Raw genomic sequence first — 20,769 nt, forward strand, 5'->3', positions numbered from 1 at the left:
AAAATGGGGAAAAAATACCAGTAGTACCTACTTTCTAGGGTTATTGAAAGGATCAAATGAAATAATGTATATAGAGTAAACCTTTAAGTATTAGATGCTGAGTGTTCTTCATCAGCTCTATGTACATATCTTGCATGAACAGAAGTGTTTTGTTTCCCCCATCAGAATGTAAGCTGCTTGAGGTTAGGGGTTGTCTTTTTCTTTTATATTGTATCCTTGCTGCTTAGCACGATGCCTGGCACAAAGTGGGTGTTAAACAAATCACTGCTGACTTGATTTGAATAAATGTCAGACTTTGCTATTATTGGCACATAGTAGGCCCTTGATAAATGCTTGTCGATTATTAGGAAATAGACCTGTGAGTATTTTTAATACTGTAGGCCTTTCTCATGTCTCTGAGACGTAGGCCTTGAAGCAATAGATGGACACAAGATAAGACTAGCTTCTTCCATTGATCTCTACAGGAGCACCAATACTCCTGATTTTGGAATGACTGAGGCCACCTCATCTCTTGAGCGATCCTCATAAGGTAGGGTTTATTCTTGGGAATGTGAAACCTCTGAGAGAGATTCTCCCTTCAATAATTTCCCAGTAATCCTTCATCTACTTCCAAACTTAACAGTGGATATATGAAGAAGGATGAAGATGGGGCCAGGGAGCACACAAGCTGTTGCCAGGGAAGAGAAAAGGGTGGTTCTGCTATTGCCAACCCAGGAACAAGGGGAAGGAAGTGCTAATGAACTGTAGCAGTCCCTGTGGAACTCTTTCATGAGATCCTTGAGGGATATCTCAAGTGGGTGGGGTAGGTCTCGATTCTGCTTTGAGAAGGAAAGTCCTAGTTCTCCTGAATATGTTCAGACATGGAGCCTTTAGGGGTTACTGGTGAAACTGGGCAATACTTACATATCCTGTACCACAATGTACTGATGAGGTACTAGGCCATCAATTCCATTGTGCCGTCCTTCCCACCAGTCCTCGGACGCTCGGTGATATAAAAGCAGTGAAGCTCCCTTCTTGAAGGACAGTTCACGAGCAGACCTCCCGACATAGTCAAACTTGGCTATTGCTTCAATGGGTTCACATTCTGTAAGGAAACCATATTTAAAAAAAAAAAAAGAGTAAGGGATAGTGGGCTGAGGAGGCTACTGGAAAATTTCTGAAAGGTATCACCACGTGCCCGTAGACTCCTTTAATTCTCTGCTCCTTAAATGAATGAAGCATTGTGGGTACCTTTTCAGAAAGTTGGCTTTGGAAGCCCAGGTCATCCAGAAGAAACATCTGGAATACAGTATCATCTTTATATGAACAAAGAGCTTATTGATCAAGAGTTAGGAAAAAGAAAATCTGTTCACCTACTTATGATTTTTTGGTGTATAATGTAAGCTTTCTGCTGAAAGCAAAATTTAATGGCCTGTCTCTGGACACTCAATAGTTACGTGACCTTGTGCAAAGCACTTAACCTCTCTCTGCTTCAGTTTCCTCATTTGTAAAACGAGGGGATTGGATTAAATATTCTCAAAGGTCCCCTCCAGCTCTAAATCTCTGATCTAAAAATTATATATGAAGACGCACACGCGCACACACACACACACACACACACACACACACACAATGTTCTTCTGGTGAAGCCTCATGGCTGTGAATCATGGAACACAACACTCTCTGAAGAATCTTCCATCTAACAACACTGGCCTCCTGGCCTTCTACAAACAAGATGCTTTATCTTTAAGCACTGGCCCTTCTCTCTGGCTGTTCCTCATGCTTGGAATGTTCTCCCTCCTTGATTCACTCCAACTACTAATCTCCCTGGCTTTAAGTCCCAAATAAAATCGCACCTTCTCCAGGAAGCCTTCCCCAACCCCTCTTAATTTCAACGCCTTCCCCCGTTACTGTCTATTTATCCCGTATATAGCTTGCTTTGTATACAGTTGTTTGCATGTTGTCTTAGTCACCAGAATGTAAGCTCCTTGAGGGCGAGGACTGCCTTTTGCCTCTTTTTGTATCCCCTATACTTAACCAGCAGGCACTTAAAAATGTTTGTTGATTGATTTCGGGGCCCCAAAAACCAATGGAGAGGCATATGGTACAGGGAAAGCGACTGCAGCATACTACCATCAATGACTGGTGCTATAAAGTGTTTTTTTTTTGGGTGGAGTTCATTAGTGTAGAGAACTTCTTGGTGAGGAAATCTACTAATCCAGACCAGCAACCTATCTGTAACTTAAAGCCTTAGAGAGTTGACCGGGGATATTGAGAGATTAAGTTATTTGCTCATGGTCACACTGCTAGTAAGGGACAGAGGCAGGCCTTGAACCCAGGCCTTTCTGACTCCAGCATAAGACATATCTAGGGAAAGTACAAACGGAAGAGAAGGTGGCCTGGCCAAGTGAGGGGCAGCAGGGTGATAAACTGTACCCAACAAAATTTTTTCTTTTTTTTTGGAGGCAACTGTGTTAAGCGATTTGCCCAGGGTCACACAGCTAGTGAGTGCTTGAGGCAAGATTTGAACTTAGGTTCTCCTGACTCCAGGGCCAGCACTCTATCCACTGTGCCACCTAGCTGCCCCATGCACCCAACGAATGTTAAAGAAGGTCTCTAGTATGATGGGTAGATGCTTTAGGGAGGACTCATGGAAGGCTATGGATGAGAATCAATGATAAGGCATGGAAAGACTGTGATGAGAACAAAGGAAGGGAAGATAAATCTAATAAGTGCACTATGAGCCAGGTACTATGAAAGGGACTAGATATACAAAGCCAAAAGTGAAACTGCCTCTGTCCTTAAGGAGCTGATGTTTTACAGGGGGAGGTAATACCAAATGTACACAAAATAAATACCAAATAATTTTGGTGGAGGCAGACACCAATAACTAAGGGGATCAGGAATTGTCTTGAATAGGAAGTGGTCCTTGACCTCTGTGGTCCTGAGCTTTGAAGGAAGTTAAACATTCTACTTTAGATGGGGAGGTGAGAAGGAAGTGTTTAAAGGTGAGGAAAGAGTAATAAGCCTGCAAAGATAAGCTGGAACTAGGTTATGAAGGGCTTTTAACTGCCAAAGGCGGAAGTATTTGATCTCAGAGGCAATAGGGAGTCACGGGAGCTTACTCAGCAGGTCAGACCCATGTTTTAAGAATATAGATGCAACATCTCTATGGAGAATGACTTGGAATGGGGAAAATATTGAGGCAGGGGGACGAACTAGGAGGCAATGATCCAGGAAAGAGGTGATGAGTATTTGAGCTATGGTGAACATAGTGTGGGTAGAGAGAAAGGGATAGACTTGAGAGATGTTGAGATAGAAATAACAAGACTTCGTAACTGAATAGATATGTGGGGTGATACAGAGTTGTTAAGGTTGAGAACATGGGTGATTGGATGGTGGTAGCCGTGACAGAAACAGGTAACTCTAGAAGAGGGGTGGGTATGGTATTAGATGAGGGAGGAAGAGGGCAGATGAGTTATGTTCTGGACATGTTGAGCTTGAGATGCCTACGAGACATTCAATTCAGAGTATCTAAAACATAGCAGGCAATGAGGAAGTGGATCTCACAACAGACTAGCACAAGGGTGGGGAACTTGTGGCCTTCCAGGTCCTTGGATACGGCCTTTTGACCAAGTCCAAGTTTTACAGAACAAATCCTTTTAAGGGGATTCTGTGAAATTTGGATTCAAAAGGCCACACTAGAGGGCCACATGTGACCGTGAGGTCACAGGTTCCCCACCCATAGCTGGGGGCTGGATGTCCAGCTCTGGGGGTCATCTGCAGAGATTCTAATTGAATCCATGGGAGCTGATCAGATCACCTGGGGGCCCAGTAGACACCCCTAGAGTACACCCAGAGTTAGGGAAGTGGATATGGATGATGATGCAGCCAAGGAGACTGAGAAGGGGCAGTCAGGAAGGAGGAGGAATAATAAAAGAGCAGTGTCAAGGATACTAAGTGGGAAGAGCACCCAGAAAAAGCAGGCCATTTCTTAACAGCGTCAAATGCTAGAGAGAAGCCAAGGAGGATGAGGACTGGGAAAAAAAGCAACTGGATTTGGCAACTGGGATCACTGGTGACTTTGGAGAGAGGGGCTTTGGCTGAGTTGATCAATGAAATCCTAGATCCACTCAGGTATTAAAGAGAATTTGTTCAAGTAACTTTAGGGAGTGGTGGTACACTCTCCCTCTTCACACACTGAGGTTTCAATGTCCAGCATATAGCATTCCAGCAAATATTAAATGGCAGCAATAACTCTTACTCATGGAGTAATACTCTAATACCCACATTCAAAATGTGAATTCTCAATCATCTATTTAGAATTTTCTTGTTTTGCCTTTAAATTCTATGACCACAGGCCTCCAGGCCACATGTGACCTTCTAGGTCCTTGGGTGTGGCCTTTTGATGAGTCCAAGTTTTACAGAACAAATTATTTTACTAAGGGGATTTGTTCTGTGAAGTTTGGATTCAGTCAAAGGGCTGCACTTGAGGACCTAGAGGGCCACATGTGGCCTTGAGGCCACAGGTTTCCCACCTCTGCTCCAGACTGTTGTTTTTGCGTCTAGTCTTCCATTCAAGTGCATCCTTCATACTTAGGGAACTATTGGGATCATATTCCAACCCTAATTAAAACAAAACAATGGTGGCTCTTTATTGTCTATTGGGTAAAATATAAATTAATCCTGGCTTTCCACTATGGTTTAAACCTTTTTTAAAAATCCACTTTTCTTAAGCTCTACTTCATCTACTCTATCTTCCAACTCTACCCAACCTCTTTCCATCCTTTATTCTTGTCCTGCCTTCTTCTATCTCCAGGCCTTTGTTTATGCTGTCTCTCATGTCTAGAATGGCCTTCCTCCATTTCTACTTCTATCCCAGCTCAGGTGCCATCTCTTCCTTCAAGCTCTCCTTGCCCTCACCCACATTTCCATCTTCTCCACATCTCCAGATTTTTCAGAGAACTTGACTGGTATACTTTCCCTTGCACTTACTACTCTCCTTTGTATTACGGTCATTTAGACATAATAACCACAATACTGTAATCATGGCTTTCCTTTCATTTGATTGTAAATTCTTTGAGAGCTGGGCTTATGTCACTTATCTTTACATTTCTTATTTAATGCATCAATTTTTTTTAATTTCCAACCCTTACCCTAATTTCTTACAGAAGAATAAATGTTTGACAATTGAATATACTAGGGGGAGAAAGCTTAAATGATCACCACTCATGCTTAAAGAGGAAAAAGAATTAGGATCACAAAGTAAGACTCAGTAATGACATTATAAGGTTAGCAACCTAGAAGTACTGGGTCCTAATTCCAGCAAAAACTTCTTTCTTAGTCTTCCCATCTGTGCAGTGGGGCTAATGGTAATTTCATGAAAGGAGGTGGTTATTTATTAGATTGTAAACTCCATAAAGGCAAGAACTTCATCTAAATTTTATTTCTTTCCCAACACCATGATGTTGCACACTGGCAGGTATTTGATAAAATGTTCGTTCAATGAACTACTGAATGGAGACCAATCTTTTCAAAGTACTTTGAAAATCTAAAGTACAATACAGTGATCTAATATTATTAGGTGTCTGTATCAGATGCTGGCACAAATTTTTTTTTTGTTTAATTTGGGTGGTATGTTAGGCATTATTCATTCTTCCCAGGTCATGGTTCCTAAGGTGCTGATTAACCCACAGAGCCCAAATGATTTAAAAGTGTGTATGTGTATTCCTTGGCACAGCGGATAGAGTACTGGGCCTGGGGTCAGGAAGACTAATCCTTGTGAGTTCCACTCTGGTCTCAGACACTAGCTATGTGATGGTGGGCACTGTTTGCCTCAGTTTCCTCATCTGTAAAATGAGCTGGAGAAGGAAATGACAATTCACTCCAGTATCTTTGCCAAGAAAACCCCAAATGGGGGTCATGAACAGTCAGCATGACTGAAATCACACAACATGCATGTGTATTCCTTAGTCTTGGGGATTAGGGTTAAGTATATTAAGGGTCACTTTTGGTGAATTCTATATAAATTGGTTGCTTTTTGGACCAAATGAACTTTTCATTATGGTTTGGGTGCTGTTGTGATTGGCCTGGGTATGTTTCTGTGGGTGGAGGTCTGGAGAGCTGCATCTATCACTGTGCATCCTTGGTTAGTGTTTGTATTTAGTCACCCTTTTATTATTTTTTTCCTTGCCTCACTGATTCAGTCTTTCCAGATCTTGACCCTGTACTTGGGACCAACATCTATTTGGTGTAAAACAAGTGAGAAAACTACAAAACTTTAATTAGCACTCTGTCAAGGCCTGCAAATGAAATGAACATTGTGTTAAGATACAGCTTGGGAACAGGGAGAAATCAGAAATAAATGAGCTTGCTAATTGGTCATTTACTATCCTGAGAAGAAAACATGCCAATCAATAAACAGATCACCAAGTTAGTAGAAAATACTGATTATTAACCAGAACTGCAATATTTCTTCAGTTGTTGGGTATGTGGCCAAAATAAGATTAAATCTAAGATTTTTCATTTCCGCAGCCTGCTTCTAAGGTTATAATGAAAGCATAATAAAACAATATTCTGAACTTTGCAGTGAGATATATCAAGGCTTTCACTGAAATGCAATATCCTTCATGGTTGCTATAATATCAAGCTGACAGTGATGGAGGAGTTATGATTTCATTGCAACGTGTTGATAATATTTATCACACAGAAAAATTACAACTCAAGAACACAAGACAGCAGTTCATAATCTCTTAGATTACAAATGAAGGTTATAAAACAGCATCTCCATTAAATGAAACTTGAATCTATTCAGTTTCCTTACATACTTTTATTGGCTAAAACTGATATTCTGACTTTAACAGTAAATGCAAAATCTGTTTTTTCCATGACTATTAACACTAAACCATGACTTTGTCATCCCTATCTCCCCAAACGAAAAACCTTGATTTGAAATGTAAGTTTTGCACTCATCCCAAACTCTGGCACTTTTTGGAAAGGGGGCTCTAGTCCTTGTTAATTATACCCAACAGCCTCAAACCCCAAATTCCTAAATGTTTAAAAAAAAAAAAGGCCAAGAAAAATTCTTTGAGACTAGGTTCATTGCAAAACTCAGAACTTATGTTCTTCGAATTTACTGTTTCTCTTGCTTCTATGGATGCAAGCAAATATTTAAATAGGAATCCAAGAAGATAAAAGGGGGTGGGGATGGGATTAGGTTTTTTGCAGGATTGTTTCTGAGCAATGATCAAAGCCAAACTTGTTAAAGCTGAGTGTAAATTCATTTCCAAATCTGCTGGAAGAATACATAGGTACACACACCATAACTTAACCTATCTGTCTCAGATTTCCTGAGAAATGCTTTCATGTTTCCCTTGGAAGCAGCTCTTGGCAATTAAAAAAAAAAAACAAAACCAAAACATAAAACAAAAACTAGGTCATAATATGCTCTTTGAAGACACAGAATAATTCCAGAAGTCATTTTTAGGCTAGGGTGCTTAACTTAGGTTGATTATCCATTGATAAATTCCAACCCATGTCTGAAGAATTAGAGAAATGATCTTGGGATTGCAGACATGCTAGAAAAAAACACTCATGCTTCATTTTAAGGTCTGTTTTAATTATAGCTACGTATCTCAAATGTAGAAAGGAAAAAAAGGTCTCATTTCAGGGCCTATTAACTAAATAATATTTCATGTTGATGACTTAGGGAAGAATGATTAGGGTTTTTAAACTCCCTTACAGATCAAATAATTTAAAAAAAAACCCAACTAATTGAGTTCTTCAGCTCTTCAATACAATTTTCAGATCGTGTGTCAAAAGCCTGGCAATTTCTAAAGAAACATGGGTATTCAGTCTACCTTCTTGGGTTTCTGAGAAGAAATCCACATTATGACCCTATTTTTTCAACACCACTACTATGAACTTTTTTTTAATAAAACAAGTGCTAACACAGTCAGTGTGGTGTAGTAGATAGAAGCTTGGAGCCCTGGATTCAGATTTGCCTCTGATTCACACTAGCTAGGTGATCTTGGATAAATTGCTTAACTTCTCAGGGTTCCACATTCCTCTTTAAGATTTTAACTTATAGACATCGTCAGGCACATAGTGGACAAATAGTTGTTGTTTGTTCTTTATTTTTTAAGGCCAATGACAATCAGAGGTGATGTGTTGACTTACTCATGAGTTGGATTTAAGTGAGGCAGAATTGCATAAAGCCATCAGCCTCACTCTCTCTTCCTGAGTCACTAAAGTCCAGTGGGAAGACAAAAGTCAAAGACAACTGGCTATGGCCCAGGATGCAGTGGTTGACCTTGGCGTTTTCAATGTTTTACTAGGCCCTAAGTGCTCCACAGTGCCTGCTTTAGTCACCACGGCTGTTGGAACAAATTGTTTTCATCTGTCTATTCTGTAGGGGGAAGTCTTCACATCTTTGGAGTAGTCATCTGTCTAACTCACTGACAGGTTTGAGGCCTATCAATTAGGTTGATTATCCATTGATAAATTCCAACCCATGTCTGAAGAATTAGAGAAATGATCTTGGGATTGCAGACATGCTAGAAAAAAACACTCATGCTTCATTTTAAGGTCTGTTTTAATTATAGCTACGTATCTCAAATGTAGAAAGGAAAAAAAGGTCTCATTTCAAGCTGGTTTTGGCCTAACTGCCAAGACAATTTTCCCACACGCATGTGGAGTCACAGGTGAGAGTTGGGTGACAAGTGGACAAAGAGTAAACACTTATTGATTCATCTCCACTTGTACAGGGAGTTTCCATGCCAGAAATTCTCCTTATAGATAAAATCTTAGGGTGGGACCAAAAAACCCCAACGTCAAAAAAAAACAGCAAGGGTGAGAATGGAAGAATATCTTATGTCTGATCATTGTTCATATGTTCATTGATCATAGTTCAAGGACAAAAATTAGGAAATGTTTGTTGAATTGCATAGGATAATTTGTAAGACTCTGATATCAGATCAACCAAGGCCTAATTCTTACCTAAAAGTCTCAAAGCAGACCAGGTTCTTATGATGTCCTGCCTTTGACACATGATCTAAAGATTTTACAAGATAGTTATTAGTTTTTTTTTTCTTATTTACAGTCAGTCCTTATTCTTTGCTGATTCCAACATTTGTGAATTTGCCTATGGGCTAAAATTTATTGGTAACCCTAAAATCAACACTGGCAGTCATTCGTGCATAAGTGCAGAGTGATGGAGAACGTGAGTCACCTGACACATGTTCCTGGGTTGAAGTTGATGGCAGGGATACTCTGCTTTCTTGTTTTAGCTCTTAGACTGTAAACAAACGTTCTTTTTGTGGCTTAGTGTCAATTTTTTGTGTTTTATGTTAAAGATTTCACTGTTTAAAATGAAGCAGAGTGCTGAGGTTCTGTCTAGTGTTCCTAAGCACAAGAGGGCTACAATGTCCATCACAGAGAAAATATGCATTAGACAAGTTTTGTTCAGGCACAGGTTATAGCGCTATTGGCAATGACTTCAATGTGCTAAAGTAAATGTAAAAGTAAAAGAAGCTCACTGGAGCCTAACCCTGTACTTCTCCTAGGAGCAATGGTTTAGTATTTGCTAATTCAGTGTTCATGGCAACTTTATATAACATAACTGCTGCAAATGACGAGGATCAACTGTATTTTTAATTCACCATTGACAAATGAGTGACTTTCCAACAACCTCACCCCTGTACCTGCCCACAACCCCAATAACTGCTTGTAAAAATATAATGATTGTAACTCTCTATCTAAAGCAGGCATTCTTAATCTTTTTTTGGTGATGGCCCCCTTTGGCAGTCTGGTGAGGCTATAGATCCCTTCTCAGAATAATGCTTTTAAATGCATAAAATACATAGGATTGTAAAGGAAAACCAATACAGTTATCAAAATATTTTTTAAAAAGTTTATGGACTCCAGGTTAAGAACTCCTGATCTAAAGAACCAAAGAAAAGGACCAAATCTACTTTGAGACTTTTAGACAAGCCTAAGGACCTTGGCTGATCTGATACTGGAATCCTAAATTTATTCCACTCAATTTAACAAACATTTCCTGAGCGTCTACACCTGTTAGGTGCTGGGACTTTTGTTGTTTGGTTATTTCAGTCACGAGGTATTCTTTTAGGGACCTAAAATTTAAAGGGTACTAGTAACATTGTTCAGGGTGCACATCTTTCCTCTTGTGGCTTCACGCTGGCCCCTGGTCTTTTCCCTCCCTCCAACTCCCCAGCAACAGCAGTCGCTAAGCCTTCAGCAGTACAGAAACTTTGCAGTGCCTTATAGTAGGCTTCCTCTCCTTCCTCCTACAGCAGGTGCTCCAGGCACAAAAAATCCTATTTATAGTTGTAATTATAAAATATACCTTTATGTCATTATAATTGTCATGTGACAATATAATTTTATCCTAATGTGGTTTACACTCAAACTCAAGAGACTAGATTAAGAGCTAAAACAGTCCTCAGAGGCCACGAAGTCCAACTCAGCACCTAGTAAGTGCTTAATATTTTACAGATGAGGAAACTGAGTCCCAGAGATATTTATTGATTTGCTCAAGGTCACATAAGAGGAACAAAGTACCATAATTGGGTTCTGAATTTAGGTCATCTGATTCCAGACCATAGTAATCTCTTCCTCCATGAAAACTTCAACAAGAGAGATTGGTCTGTTTATTTCATCCAAATATAGTTTATAAAAGAATAACCAGGTTATAAAAGAACATCCAGGTGAATTAATAATAAAGTGGCCTTTCTGGCCAATCAGCTATTAGGTTTAAGAAATTCCTCCCTTTGGTCTCCCTGTTTTCCTCTGGGAACCACCTGGGTCTCTTTAGATCAATCAATAAGCTATTTCCCCACATCTTTAATAAGACAAAGCAATCCCAAGCAAAGACAATATTCACATGAGGACACTGGCTAATAGCTCTTTGGAGATCTCAGATGAGATTCTGTTGAATGACTGAATAAGAGAAGAGGGGTAGTGGCCTCATCTTCCTGAATAACTATCTTTTTTTTTTTGTCCCAGGAAGAAGAAAAGTTAGCAAAGCTGGCCATCTGTCTGCGTACTGGTGTCATGTCCCATGTTTCCATTACCTGCCACTTCATCCAGATGTCAAATACACCAAATTTTCCCTTTGAGGCTTCAACATCATTTGTCTTTTCACTACCTGATCTGTTATCTCTTTTCCTGGGAGACTGATACAGAGAAAAATCAGTGATCTGGCTTTTGCAACAAAAGCTAGTCTTGTAAGTTGTCACATTACAGAAGATGGAAAATACAATGCTTAGTCCAGGAAAGACACCTGCAATACTTCTGTTAATTTAATTAGGTTTTGGCACAGCTTCAGTGGGACACACCTCTGTCTGTCTGTCTATCTCTCTCCCCCCCCCCCTTTTTTTTTTCCCCCATCCAGTATAGCCAGAGTGCTCATTTAAAATGCAATGGCCTCTGTAGGCCAATTATCTTGTACACGACAAATAAGAACAGCTGACAAATGGCCTACTGGGTCAGACAGATATTTGTACTGATACCTAGCATTAACTTTGCTTTGATTCTACATTTTTCTGCGGAAAGTGAGGAAACCTTTGCGGAAGCCTCTAGTTCAAAAACAAACCATCCAGAGAAAGAAATAAAGCAATACAAGATAAAAGAAAGTAGATAACGGTGGGGGGTTGGAGGGGCTTGGAAAAAAAGGCAATTCCACTGAAAGGGGAACATTGTGTGTCACCTGCAATGACAACTTGCAAATTAGATTCACTGTAAGTTCTGAAAATGTGAATTTATCTGATTTAAAAACACATACAGAATAGTATTTTAACAACACGAGGTGATAAGGCATACCATCTTCACTGGTGTGGGGCTCTGTACCAGCATCCTGATCGACTTCTTCCAAAGTACCATGTTCACTATATGGGCTGTCACTGTGGAGCAGAAATGGAAATCATTAGGAAGCCACAGGGAGCAGATATATGAGGAATGAGCAAATGAGACTTTAAACCAAAGGACACAATGCAAGGACATTCATAATTCATAATGTTAGCATGAGTAGAGAGGGGAACTACGATATCTACGACTTTCTGGTGAGGCGAAGAGAGATCTCACCCATAGTACTACGTATCATCTTGGGGAGGGAGGGACAGAATTTGGAATTCAAAATTTAAAAAAAAAATGTTAAACAGTTATAACAATTGTTAAAAATGTTTAAAATTGTTTAAATTGGGGAAAATATATTTTAAGAAAGACGAGATAAAAACCCATGTTACAACAGAACTGTGAGGCATTTTATAATGAGGTTTAAGTATATTTTATAAAATAGCTGTTGAAAATTTACTGGATTAGACTAAAAAAGACCAACAAATCTTGGTTAACAGGCTATCTGATAAACTGTGCAGGAGACCTTAGACAAAATTGTTCCACTTAATGTAAATGAGATTAGAAGCACCACATGACAATGATGATAATAGCTAATATTTATATGGTTCTTTAAGGTTTGCAAAATGCTTTTTACACACACTAGCTCATTTGATCATTACAATCAGTGTGCTACCATCATCCTCATTTTCCAGATAAGGAAATGGAAATAGAAAATAACAATGACAACATTAATAACTAGTATTTACACCCAGTTACTGTGCTGTGAGCTTTTTACAAATATTTCCCCTCAAAACAGCCCTGAAAGGTAGATGCTATTATTATTTCCATTTTACAGATAAGGAAACTGAGGCAAATAGGTTAAGTGACTTAAATGTGCCCAGGCAAGCATAGCTAGTAAGTGTCTGAGGCTGGATTTAAACACAGGTCTTTCTTCCTGACTCCAGGCCTGGTGTGCTCTATTCCCTGAGCCACCAGCTGCCTGGTAATCCTAGATATGCAAATGTTTTGTCATAAATAGTTGAAGCCAGTGGGAACATTTCAGTGAAACCACTTCTCTCAGTGATTGGGGTTATTTCATGTATATTAACTGGACCTACAAGACAGAGAATTGATCATGGCTGGATGTTGACGTGAAAGGCAGGCAATATTTCAGATATCGTTCTCACTCAGTCTTCCTTGGGTAGCTTATATAGCCTTAGAATCCAACCGTGGAAAAATCTCAGTACTATTTATTGAGACAAGTGGCGGTCCAGGGGATAGAACATTGGGTCTGGTGTCAGAAACCCTGAATTCAAGTTTGACTTCAGATACTTAGAAGCTATGTAACCCTGAGCAAGTCACTTAACCTCTGTTTGCTTCAGTTTCCCTAACTGTAAAATCAGAATCATAGCAGTAACAACTCTGCAGGGTTGTTGTAAAGATAAAGCTTATTCCTTTCTTTCTACTTATTGCTACTATCAATAAACGATCTGATTTATAATCCTTACTAGTATTGAAAATAATTTGTTTATTGATAATATTACTTATAGACATTATTCACCATTGGTATTTTGATGATACTACTTATTGATACCATTGACAATGTAATTGTTAGGGGGCAGCTAGGTGGGGAAGTGGATATGGATAGAGCACCTGGAGTCAGGAGGACCTGAGTTCAAATCCGGTCTCAGACCAGACACTTGGCACATACTAGCTGTGTGACTCTTGGCAAGTCACTTAATCCCAATTGCCTTGCCAAAAAAAAAAAATGTAATTGTTAACATATTACCATTATCATTTATTTTTCCATTGTTTACATCTAACTTAGAAGGAGGTGAAAGAGAATCTCTAATAAATCAAAATAAGGACCTCCGTATCCTATGGCAGGAATAAAATTAAGTTATAAGGACAAGCTTTAGCCTAATGCCTGGCCTGGTACTAGCACGGAGATGTGATCCTATTTATTCCTGGTAAAGGGGCGAGGAACAGTAAAGGGGCAAGGGGTCTAGATGGATTATAGGGGTGTGGAACCTGCAGCCTTGAGGCCACATGTGACCCTCTAGGTCCTGAAGTGTGGCCCTTTGACTGAATCCAAACTTCACAGAACAAATCCCCTTAATAAAAGTATTTGTTCTGTAAAACTTGGACTCAGTCAAAAGACCATACCCAAGGACCTAGAACAAATCCTGTTAATAAAGGGATTTGTTCAGTAGAACTTTGGACTCAGTCAAAAGGCCCACGCAAGGACTAGAAAGCCACAGGTTTGCCACCCCTGGGATGGTTTTCTAGTTTCTCCTGAGTAGGATTGTCACAGTAGGGTGGACTCTTATGTTCTGAACATTAGACACACATCAAAATACAAAAATATCGCAAAGTCAAATGTAAAGGATTTGGGGGTTATTTTGGGAAACTGACACTATTTCTCCCCTTCAGGAGTACGGATAATTAGGAGCTGATTATATTTTTCTGATGATCAGAACAATTTCCACGCCAAGTACCAGTTTTTGCAACGCTGTTGCATAGAGTAGGAATCAGACTTGTTCCGTCTGGCTCTGCAGGACAGAACTAGGAACGGTACATGCTCCACACAGGCATATTTCAGTTTGAGGTCAGGAAAGAGCTCCCTAACAATGAGAGCTCTCCTAGAGCGGAATGAGCTACCTCAGAAACTGATGAGTTTCCCCCTCACTGGAGGAGAGAGGGGTCTTGGAAAAGTTGCTTGAGTAGTGGGTGGGTATGTTCTAGTGGAGGATTTATTAGGGTACAGATTGGACTAAATGGTTATTCATGTCCCACACAGCTGAATTTTACTCTATTTGAAAAATATGTCCTATCTTAAAATCACAAGTTAGGCTCCTACTTATTAGAGTTGTGAAATGGTAAGAGTAAAAAAAAAAAGGTTTATATAATTTCTTTATTTTCAGAAGCTCTAAGTGCTTTATGTAGATGATACTGGATAGAATCATAACTACCTCGTAAAGGATATGGAAGGAGGACAATGACAACTCCATTAGTCACTTGAGAGGAACCAGGGTGAAATTTCCAGCCATTTCCACTTGATATTAGTACAGTAATATAAATCAGTACAAATATAAATGACCAAAAAACTGCCCTTCCTCAAATCTGACTACAAGAAAAAAAATGTTTAAGATCTAGATGAGGTGATAAACCCCTAGCTGAGGCTTGAGTTTCCCTGGGAACAAGCCAGTTTCTAGTAATCATTTTGGTCCTACTAAAATTTACCCGTTTTCTAAATTTTATGGGGTTGTATTCTTTTGAGGTAGCTGGGCGGTGCAGTGAATATAATGTTAGGAAGATGAGTTCAATCCCAGACTCTGACACTTACTAGCTGGGCAAGTTACTTAGCTTCTGTTTGCCTCAGTTTCCTCATCTATAAAATGGGGATAATGATGGCACCTACCTCCCAGGGTTGTTGTGAGGACAAAATGAGAAAATATTTGTAGCGTGTTTTGCAAACTTTACAGTGTTATATAAATGGTGGCTATTATCATTGCTATTATTTTGAGAAGCGTAAGAATTTCGTGGTACAAGGCCCTTGCCTGGTTCTTTCCTGCCTTAAATCCCTCTTACTTACCAGTAGTCGCCTCCAGCCATGCACTTCTCATAAACTGGGCCATCTAGTTCTTTAGCATCTGGGAAAATGGTCTCATGGTGGATGATGATGGTTTTGATGATTTCATTCACGTGAGCCTGGCAAGACACCTGGTCCTGTATTTCCGGAACAGGCATTAGTGTTGGCCCAAAACAAATGGCCAGGTTATAGGGGTCCATCATGTTCTCATCGCTGTATTGTGAGAGGCTAGGGAAGGAAACACAAGCAACTGTAAACAGATTTTTTTTTAAAAAAAAGAAAAATTCAAGGATGTTTAAAAATACCCAAATTCTGAGAATTAAGGCATAAACCCTTTGATGATCAATTATGAATTATGGCCCTCTATCCTCCCTACAGTAGTTCAACTGAAAACAAAGATGGCTCTAACTTGTATTGAGTAGCAGCTGAAAGAGAATTGTATATTCAGCTTGCTTTATTAAGTAGCATTCTTGGAAGGCAGGGAAGAGAATTTATTATGGTTCTCAGTACAATTGGGAACTAGGATAAAATGAACAGAGTTCCATCTGTAAGACACAAAGTAAACAATCAGCCATTAAATGTCAAGCAGATACATCTGGGAGGAACAGAAAGAAACCGTACAACGCTGCTGTGTTTAGATCTCTAAAATCCCTCCTCCCTCCCAATTTTTTTTTTCAGATTTATTTCTTATTAGAAAGTGTTAAGAAACACTAGTGGAAAAGACAGTTTCTTTCCTTGCCACTTGAGAGGGAGCAAATGAACAGCTCTTGGAATTTAAAATCAATATAAGAGACTTCAAAGCTTGGTCTCCAAAGCTAAGCAATAGTCCCTCAACCTCCATCATATCATACACATCAAAGGAGTACAAATATTCTCTTCCACCTCTGCAACAGGTTTTTTTTTAAGAAGAATAAATCTCATTTTCCCATCTCATCCATGGATTGTGTGCTGCAGGTTTTTGGGAGATCCCTAGTTGACTTGTTTTATTACAGAGTTCAGTCACATGAATATTCATGATTGTGTTACTATAGTACCTCTTCTAGGTTATTTTCACCAACCTGCAATCAAACTGGCAGAGACAGAGGCTGGCACCTTGTACTCAAGAATAAGCCTTTAGGGTTATTCTTCTAATGTCTTTACTTTAGTTCTAACACTTTAGTTCATGAGCCCCCACCAATATGCTTCCTATGAACAGTCAATAGATAAAATTAGCTCTTAACAAAGCCATTTACTAAGATGGCATAGTGTAAAGGCAGCTACAAAACATTCTCCACAAATCACAGACATACTTTCCCATAAATAAACACAGCATCCACGGGAAGAGAAGGCTTAAACTCAAGAGTACATATTTATAGCATTTATAGTAAAGGCATCTTACAACTACTACTGGTGACACTAGCTTGGAAATCCTTCTTAGATTCCCCTCACAATTCCCCTTATCAATATACAATATCTCTACTAAGAAAGTTGTTAAGCTCGGTTCCAAAGGTCTAATCCTCTCCATGGACAGCTTTCTTTTCTGCTACCTGGGGTCCCATTCCTCAATAATGCTGCCTCCCTCAAGTGATTGCTTCTCTGGAGCCATGTCTATTTAGACTGTGTGTGTCTGTCTTCATTCCCTCATCTGTATCTTGAGGTCTTCCAAACCAACGAACTCTTCTCCAACTGCTGAACGAGGTGTTTGCCTCTGGGCAAACTGCTGCTAGAATCGTGACTAATGAGACAGGGAGGAGAGAGAAATCCCTTCTTCCTCTGCTTTAGGACTCTCCCTCCTAAAGAGCCTGGACCCCATTGAACTTGCCTGGGCTGGACCCTAAGTTGGCTCTAATTTGTTTGCTCAGCCAATGGGTTTCCCTTTAATTCACCCAAGGGACTGGTTTATATCCCATAAAGTGACCAGTAGGTGTTAATACCTTGTTAACACATTAACTTCTCATTACCCTGGTATCACATCAATTGTACTAGGGGGTGGATGTGGGGGTAGGAGAAGGGATCCTTTCTTATATTATCCAGGTGATGATTATAATTGGATTTATCAAGATTATAAGACACCTGCTGTTACCTTCCTTCTTTCTTCATTCAAACTGGGCAGTAAGCTACATTAGGAAAACTATTTTTACCTTAGCAATGTTAGTGCCTTATATAATGTCTAGTCTAAAGAGAACATAAAGTCCAAATGAAAGCAAAATGCCTGCCATAAAACAGGTTCTTAACAAATGCTCGTGTTGAATTGAACTGTATTGAATGAAAAGATGACAAACTGAAGGGAAGGGGGGATAGGGAAACCACACACTACCAAAAGAAGGTTGTGACAGAGTCAAAAATGACTCGCCATAATGCATGCTGTTATATGCTTTTTGTGAAATAAAGTAGTCTAGTTGATGTTACCCACCCTTCATTCTCAAAAAGGACCAATGACATCGCAAGGGTGATGTCTTGAAATGGAGTCTAGTTAAATAGAGGGGGAAAAAAAAAAGCACAATTTCCACAACTGCTATATAGAATCTCTAAGTTCAATCTTTACAAAGTCTACAATATAGCACTAGAAAGTCATGTTGCTCAAGCTGGGCCAGCTCTTTCCTCATATCCTCATCTATATTTTAGAAATGTTCTTTTCCCTATTTCTGTCTGTTGACATCCTTTAAGACACATCTCAAATGCTGCCTCTTTGAAGCCTTCCCTGATCCCTTCAGTTGCAAATGAGTTTTTCTTTCATGGGAATCTCATTGCACTTAATATGCACATAGCATTCTTAGTTGTTCATCTTCTGATGTATTTACCCAAGTTCTATTTTGTATTATAGTTAATTGTGTATATGTCTTAGCTCCTCTACCAGACCATAAGCCCCTTGAAGGTAGATGCCATATCTTAATTATCTCTCTTCCCCAGTGCCCAGCACAGTGTTTTGCACAAACATTAATAAATGTTGAAATTGAATTGAAGATAAGCAAATCATTGGTGGGGGGATTGTTTTTAGAGCTAGAAGAAAGCCTGGGGGTTCTCTAGTCTAAGCCTTTCATTTTGAGCCTAAGGCAAGAGAGAAGAAAGAACTGGGGTAAAACATAGAGGTATCTATCCTTCATCCTTATTTCCTTATCAGAAAACACTTGAATTAGGACACATGCAATTAATCTTTCCAAGTTTTCAAATTAAAGCCTGTTTGAAAAGTGAGTATTTGAAAATTTAAAAAAATGATTTCTAACATATGCACAACAAACATTCCACAAAATACAAAGACTGAAAAAGAGAATTGTACATGGAACTGTGAAATTTTGTGGTGTACACTTTGTTTTTTAAAATTAAAGCACAGTAAGTTTTACTGTTGTTTTCCTATCATTCTTTAACAAATCAAATGAATAATTAGCAACCACCTCTTTTTTGGGCTCTTTCCAAAAAGCCCCACACACAAACATCACACAACAAAGCCAGCCTCTTCAGAGGGCAGAGGCAGGATGGCAGGGTGCCTTTGTGTTCAGGCCCATTTCCTTCCAACCTCTGCCTTTTCACTAGGAGATTTAGGAAAGGATACCATTTGATTCCAAACTACCTTTTTTGACAGGCATATTAACAGATAAGTTCATTTCCAGCAATAGAAAGTAAGTACCCTGAGGGCAGGAGTTGTTTCCTTCTTAGTATTTCCATCTCCTATAGGCAGCATAGTACCTGGCACTTAATAAATGCTTGGGGGAGCTAGTTAGTGCAATGGATAGAGTGCTGGGCCTGAAGTCAGATTCAAACCTGTCCTCAGACACTTACTAGCTATGAGATTCTGGGCAAATCACTTACCCTTATTTGCCTCAGTTCCTCATCTGTAAAATGAGCTTGAGAAAGAAATGGCAAACCACTCTAGTATCTTTGCCAAGAAACCCCCAATGGGTTCACAAAGAGTCTGACACAACTGAAATGGCCAATAACAACTTGATGACTAACTTGCTGGTGTAAGGGTGGGGTTGAAAGCACTTCTGATAACCTCACTGGGTCAGAACATCTCTATCAATCAATGAATATTAAGCAATATTACTTTAAGAACAATTTTGAGAGACTAAATCATTTTAACCATTATAAATATCCAAATTAACTACAAAGGACATATGAAGGAAGATGCTACCTGCATCCAGAGAAAGAAGTGATAAATAGAAGTATGTGTAGAATGGTTTTATAAATATATATTTGTGTCTAATGATAGCCACCTCTAGGGTGGGGTGGTGTGAGGGGAAAAAAAAAGAAAAAAAAAAAAGAAATTTACATGTTAAGTTTATCTATTTATATAATTTAAAAGGATAGATTTAAAAAGAATAGCAAGTCGTACACAATAGATTTGCAGTTTCATGTGCAATCTTCTTTGAAAAATTATACTATGTTATTGAAATGCTCATTTTATTCCATAAATTAAAAAGATGAATAAAAATTTTTAAAAAATCAGTGGATTAAGTATGAAAAGTCTTGAAAGCCATTTGATGAACTAAAATTCAACCAGGTAAGAGGTCTGTTTCAACTGGCTGCGATATTTTGTTGCATCCTCTGAGTTCAGAATAACATCTATGAGTTAGCTGGTGCACCATGGAATTCTAGTTGAAACATCTGAAAAGAACTGCCAAGGTGAGGGTAAGGGAGCACCTTGACTAGGCGTCTTTCCCCTTTCCATCTCCCACTGAGTGGAGGAGGACCCGCTAGCTTTGAAGGTCCTTAAGGATCTGGCAGATGTTGGGCCTCTCATCTTTCCATTGGTGATCTAGCATCCTGCCCCTATTACAGTAGAGGCTCCCATCTTCTCACTAGTGTCTTAGAAGTGTCCTGGTAGTTGCTGGTAGCAACGTTCTGTGTCAGAAGCCAAGGAGAGAGAGATGAAAATTCACTATACGTAACGTGAACTTCTTGGTTCAGTGGACAGAGCACTGAGACTGAAGTCAGGAAAACCTGAGTTCAAATCATTCAGGCGTTTTCTATCTGTCTGACACTGGGCAAGTCATTTAACCTCTGTTTGTCTCAGTTTCCTCATCTATAAAATCAGGATAATAACAGTACCCACCTCCTAGGATTGTTGTGAGGATCAAATGAGATATCTGTGATTTTGTATATTAGCACAGTGGCTGGCACATAGTAGGTGCTATATAATCGTTCATTTTTATTATTGAGCGCCCCATAAAAGGGAGAAAAGGACTTCTGGTAACTAAGAGCTCTGAGGTACCCATTTAGCACATGGGCTTGTACCTGAAGGAGGAAGTGTCAAATTTTGGTGGGGTAATGTTTCATGCCAACTTCTTACTGTACTGCCTTAGCAAACACCTCTTTCTGAAAGGCTGGTTGACTACATGGATTCTTAATTGTTAATATTGGCTGGGGTT

General features: G+C 39.3%; 1 protein-coding gene across 2 annotated transcripts in view; it reads right to left on the minus strand.

Annotated features, from left to right (window-relative positions):
- The window catches only part of SRGAP1 (SLIT-ROBO Rho GTPase activating protein 1), a 315,572-nt gene that overhangs the window by 4,962 nt on the left and 289,841 nt on the right, over window positions 1-20,769 (minus strand). For both annotated transcript variants that reach the window (XM_027854191.1, XM_027854190.1), the window contains exons 17-19: window positions 15,428-15,652; window positions 11,821-11,900; window positions 904-1,084 (exon numbers count right to left, since the gene is read on the minus strand). In XM_027854191.1, coding sequence (XP_027709992.1) covers window positions 904-1,084; window positions 11,821-11,900; window positions 15,428-15,652 — 486 coding nt within the window. The remainder of the gene's footprint in view (window positions 1-903; window positions 1,085-11,820; window positions 11,901-15,427; window positions 15,653-20,769) is intronic.

Source organism: Vombatus ursinus, unplaced genomic scaffold (genome assembly GCF_900497805.2).
Source record: "Vombatus ursinus unplaced genomic scaffold, bare-nosed wombat genome assembly UNPS02010320.1, whole genome shotgun sequence".
NCBI classification, from domain to species: domain Eukaryota; kingdom Metazoa; phylum Chordata; class Mammalia; order Diprotodontia; family Vombatidae; genus Vombatus; species Vombatus ursinus.